At 38.3% G+C, this 5000-nt stretch overlaps 2 protein-coding genes across 3 annotated transcripts in view; one reads left to right on the top strand and one right to left on the bottom strand.

The window, feature by feature from the left end:
• LOC135095819 (uncharacterized) overlaps positions 1-5000 on the bottom strand; it is a 39929-nt gene that overhangs the window by 7836 nt on the left and 27093 nt on the right. The gene's annotated exons all lie outside the window — the stretch shown is intronic.
• The window catches only part of LOC135095653 (aldehyde dehydrogenase family 3 member A2-like), a 5459-nt gene continuing 3181 nt past the window's right edge, over positions 2723-5000 (top strand). For both annotated transcript variants that reach the window (XM_063996620.1, XM_063996621.1), the window contains exons 1-4: positions 2723-3028; positions 3418-3561; positions 3830-4040; positions 4506-4606. In XM_063996620.1, the coding sequence (XP_063852690.1) occupies positions 3008-3028; positions 3418-3561; positions 3830-4040; positions 4506-4606 (477 nt within the window). In that variant the 5' untranslated portion in view covers positions 2723-3007. The remainder of the gene's footprint in view (positions 3029-3417; positions 3562-3829; positions 4041-4505; positions 4607-5000) is intronic.

Genomic DNA, 5000 nt, shown 5'->3' with positions numbered 1-5000 from the left:
AAATAATAATAATAATAATAATAATAATAATAATAATAATAATAATAATAATAATAATAATAATAATTATAACAATAATAATAATAATAATAATAATAATAATAATAATAATAATAATAATAATAATAATAATAACACCACCACCACCACCAACACCAACAACAACAAGAACAACAATAATAATAATAATAATAATAATAATAATAATAATAATAATAATAATAATAATAATAATAATAATAATAATAATAACAACAACAACAACAACAACAACAACAACTAATAATAATAATAATAATAATAATAATAATAATAATAATAATAATAACAATAATAATAATTCGTTAATGAAAAAGCTTTCACCCCTAATTATTGACTGAAACGTAATCTCTCTCTCTCTCTCTCTCTCTCTCTCTCTCTCTCTCTCTCTCTCTCTCTCTCTCTCTCTCTCTCTCTCTAATACACAGGGGAGGTGAATTAAGGGGAGGGAAAGGATTAAGTGTAAGGTGACGGTGTATGAAGCCATAGCAACATATATTGGACACACACACACACACACACACACACACACACACACACACACACACACACACACACACACACACACACACACACACACACACAGCCACCCTGCCGCAGTAGATTCAATTCCACACAGGTAACAATGACAGAGCAACCAGCGTGACAGATAACAGAATACAAAGTTGGAAAGGAATGTTGCAAAATGAATGAAGGTAATTGCAGGAAAGTTGGTGTGAAGTGGAGGACACGGAAGAAAATGTGGGTGTTAGATGGGTGTAGTAGTAGTAGTAGTAGTAGTAGTAGTAGTAGTAGTAGTAGTAGTAGTAGTTGTTGTTGTTGTTGTTGAGATAGACTGCAGTTATCATGTTATCGTGATTGTGGATTGGTGCAGTAAAAATAAATGATAAATAAACAAATAAAATGAAATAAACGTACGTAAAGAGAGGGATATACGAGAAGCTTATTCCGTTTAGAGAAAGATAAGTATTTTCTAAGCATTGCAATGAAGTTGTTGTATTAGCGTATCAATTACATACGTCTTCCTTGTCCGTTTTTATTTGTTTATTTATTTTATTTATCTATCTATTTATTTTTTCTATTTTATTTATTTATTTTATTTATTTATCTATTTATTTATTTTTGTTTTCTGTGCAAGTTGAAGACAAGACATACTTAACACACACATAATGAAATCCAGAAAGGCTGTTGAGAATCATTAGCGTATTTAGCTTCTTTCAAGTTGAACTATTACAAAAGTTGTCTTTCTCTGTAATCTGCTCACAGTACACTTAACACACATCTATATATATCCCTATGAAGGTTGTCAAGAATCATCAGTGTATTTTTTTTATTTTTTTCCTACTTGCACTATTATACATTCCCTGTCTCTCTTTGTAACCTGGTCAAAATACACTGAACACACATCTAATACTTATAATACATAATACACAGCTAACTATACCTATAAAGGCTGTTAAAAATCATGAGTGTACTTAGTTATATTGTTTCTGTTCGAATTATCATATATTTCCCGTCTCTCTTTGTAACCTGCTCAGAATACTTAATACACATCTAACTATTCCTATAAAGGCTGTTGAAAATCATGAGTGTACTTAGCTTTATTGTTTCTGTTTGAATTATTTTACATTTTCTGTTTCCCCTGCAAGCTGAGGTCAAGATCCATCCAGCACCTTCAAAGCCAAGAGGACAGCTGTGATATAATTAATACCTGCACTGCTGGCTTGGCAGTCGTGACAACACAGTCACTGCTGCTCTGCTTTACTGATGTGTCAAAGAAAATGTCGACGATACGAAAGGAAACTCACTTATTTGAGAGCTTCACATAACATTATATATATTGTGCAGTAATGACTTGTATTATTACACAATCAGAAAGAGAGAGAGAGAGAGAGAGAGAGAGAGAGAGAGAGAGAGAGAGAGAGAGAGAGAGAGAGAGAATTCACCTGGTCTAATAAACGTGTAATAAAGTGAATTAACCTCTTGTGTGTTTTTTTTTTCCTATCAGAGAGAGAGAGAGAGAGAGAGAGAGAGACGTACTCAAGTGCTACGCGATAGTGTAAAAGTATCTCTTGCATCTACATTCCAGACTGATATCGCCCTAAAAGAGACAGCAGCAGACGACAAACACATCAAGCACTACTTCACAGCCTGGCAAAAATGATGAGGAGACCCCCCCCACACCCCCCTCCTCCCGTAGCAGTTACCTCTCACAAACCGGGATCACAGGATACGAAAAATAAATACACCCGTAAACTCTTGCATTAGTTACGTGGACAGAACAGTGATGGAAGGTGTACAGACATAAGCAGGCAGAGGTGCGGAGTTTACCAGTGAACGGGGTGGAGGAGAGGAAGTGCTGGTCAACTCCTGCATTAAGTAAGGTTGACAGGTTATGGACGAAAATGTAGCGGAAAATAATATCGCTAAGTTTGTTTTGTTTTCGTTTTCTATGGTCTCTATTTAAGTTAACCATATTGATTTATTTATTCATTTTATTTTTTTCTGAACTACTACACCTCTTCCCTTCTCTTCACAGTCGTTAGTGACAAGAATAAGCAGAAAGTCCTTTGCGAGCAGTTACCAAGCTGAGCAAAGGTGTAACCATGGATATGACAGCAAAGGACACGAGAGGCAACATGGAGACAGTGAGAGCAGCAAAAACTACTGAAGTGATAGCAACACAGCAAAAAGGAGACCCGCTGAGGAGAGTCTGTTTTTCACGGTGATGGTTGAAATTTCTATTGTGAACGTAATGGTGAGAGTGTATCAGACAATAGGGTGTGACCTTCAGTGCTATCACACACTCTGAAGCTTCGCACTGACTCAGAGTATCATCATCTCCTAAAACACGCCACCCCTTTTTTTCCCATCCCCCCCTCATCACTGGGTATTTAAGGAAGGGTCACTATCATTATGCCCCGTCAGTCTACTCAGGCGTTTCGTTAGAGTAAGATCCTCAGCAGCCATGGCTCCGTCCTATAAAGAGGTAAGAAATGTGTCGTATTTACCAATTTGAGCTTCAATTTTTGTATCTTAAGCTGTGACCACAGGGCTCTCCTTCATTGTACAGTTTCTTGTCTTCTTAGTGATGCACTGTACGGATGTCATTTGCACACACACACACACACACACACACACACACACACACACACACTACATAATCTACACATTCTCATCTCCTTTTCTAATGTTAAATTTATGTGTGTGTCGTAGTAGTAGTAGCAGTAGTGGTAGTTGTAGTAGTTGTAGTAGTAGTAGTAGTAGTAGTAGTAGTAGTAGTAGTAGTAGTAGTAGTGATAATAGTCCTATTCTTCACTTTCCTCCTATTCCTATCCTCCTTTTTGTCCATCCTCATTTATCACACCTCCCTGACAGGTGGTGGAGGGCGCCAGGAAGGCCTATGCTGAGGGTAAGACGCGGCCCATCGCTTTCCGCCGTCAGCAGCTGCAGCAGTACAAGAAGATGTTGACAGATCACAAGGATGAATTTCTGAAGGCCCTTGTTTCTGACCTGAATAAGGTAAGACAGATGGATGAAGACAGTACTATAAATGGTAAAATAAGAGAAAACTGAATAAAGCAAGAAAGAGAGGAACGATAGAAGTGTAGAAAAAGAGAGAAAACCCTAAAACTGCTTCTGCTACTGCCAACTCCACATCTAGTCTTTTCGCCCCTAAAACTCCACCACTCACGCCCTAACACTTCCCTCCACGGCCCCAACTCCCCTTCTAGTTTTTTTCGCCCCTAAACCTCCACCACTCACGGCCTAACACTCTTCCCGTCCACAGCCCCAACTCGAGGCAGTAATCTTCGAGGTCGACTTTGCCCTCAAGGACGTCGACTTCTTGCTGGAGAACCTAGACAGACTGGTCAAGACGGAGGAGGTTCAGTCTGTGGTACCTGGAGATAAGTCGCTGTTGGTGAGGGAGCCATATGGTGTGGTCCTCGTGATGGGCGCGTGGAACTATCCTTTGCAGCTGTCTCTCATTCCCGCTGCTGGTACGCGTCTCTCTGAATCGTGCTGTTTCTTTCGGCGTCTCAGAGTGAATTGATGTTGAAGCTGTTTCCTTTTACATCTCGTGATCTGATGTTGAAACTGTTTCCCTTTATATCTGTGTCGGTTTGTGAGTACATTTGAACACCGCTGTCAGTTTGTCTGTATGTCTGTGTGTCTGCATTTCTATGTATCTGGAGAAACGTGTGCAGTATATAGTTGCGACTATTAAATCTGCTCAACTCAACTCAACAGGATGGTATGATAAGATTATAGAAAAAAAATCGATGATGGGAGAGAGAGAGAGAGAGAGAGAGAGAGAGAGAGAGAGAGAGAGAGAGAGAGAGAGAGAGAGAGAGAGAGAGAGAGAGAGAGAGTGTGTGTGTGTGTGTGTGTGCGTGTGAAACATCAATATATGCACACAAGTAAACACACACGCATTTCCCATCTCGTCTTCTTGCCTCTAACAGGTGCCATCGCTGCGGGTAACTCTGTCATCATTAAGCCCTCGGAAGTGTCTCCTGCAACTGCCAACGCCATCGCCAAATACCTGCCGCAGTATTTAGATAAGGTGCTGCTATGATTATTACTATTCTTTTATTTCTCATGTAACTAAATCGCAAAACTCTATCACTCGAATTCATAAGCTTTTTACAAAATCATGAAGCTCAAACAGGCAATACTAAACTTTTCTTCCCGAAGGTCTTCCACTGAAACCACAACATTTTGCCACACAAGTCACAAAGTTAATAGAGAATCTTGAACTCTTAAATCCTAAAATAATAATAATAATTATAATAATAATGGAAATATAAAATCATCGAAACCATAAATTTTTATCATACGAACCTTAAAATTATTAAAGGATCTTGAAGTCTTAAATGATAAAAGCGTTACTTCTGATACCTTAAGACTCATTCATGAACTTTAAAACACCAAACCTTTACAACAGAAACCCTACACCT

Source organism: Scylla paramamosain, unplaced genomic scaffold, assembly GCF_035594125.1.
Source record: "Scylla paramamosain isolate STU-SP2022 unplaced genomic scaffold, ASM3559412v1 Contig1, whole genome shotgun sequence".
Taxonomy (NCBI): Eukaryota; Metazoa; Arthropoda; class Malacostraca; order Decapoda; family Portunidae; genus Scylla; species Scylla paramamosain.
The sequence above is the reverse complement of the archived record's forward strand: the minus strand, read 5'-3'. Positions and strand labels throughout refer to the sequence as shown.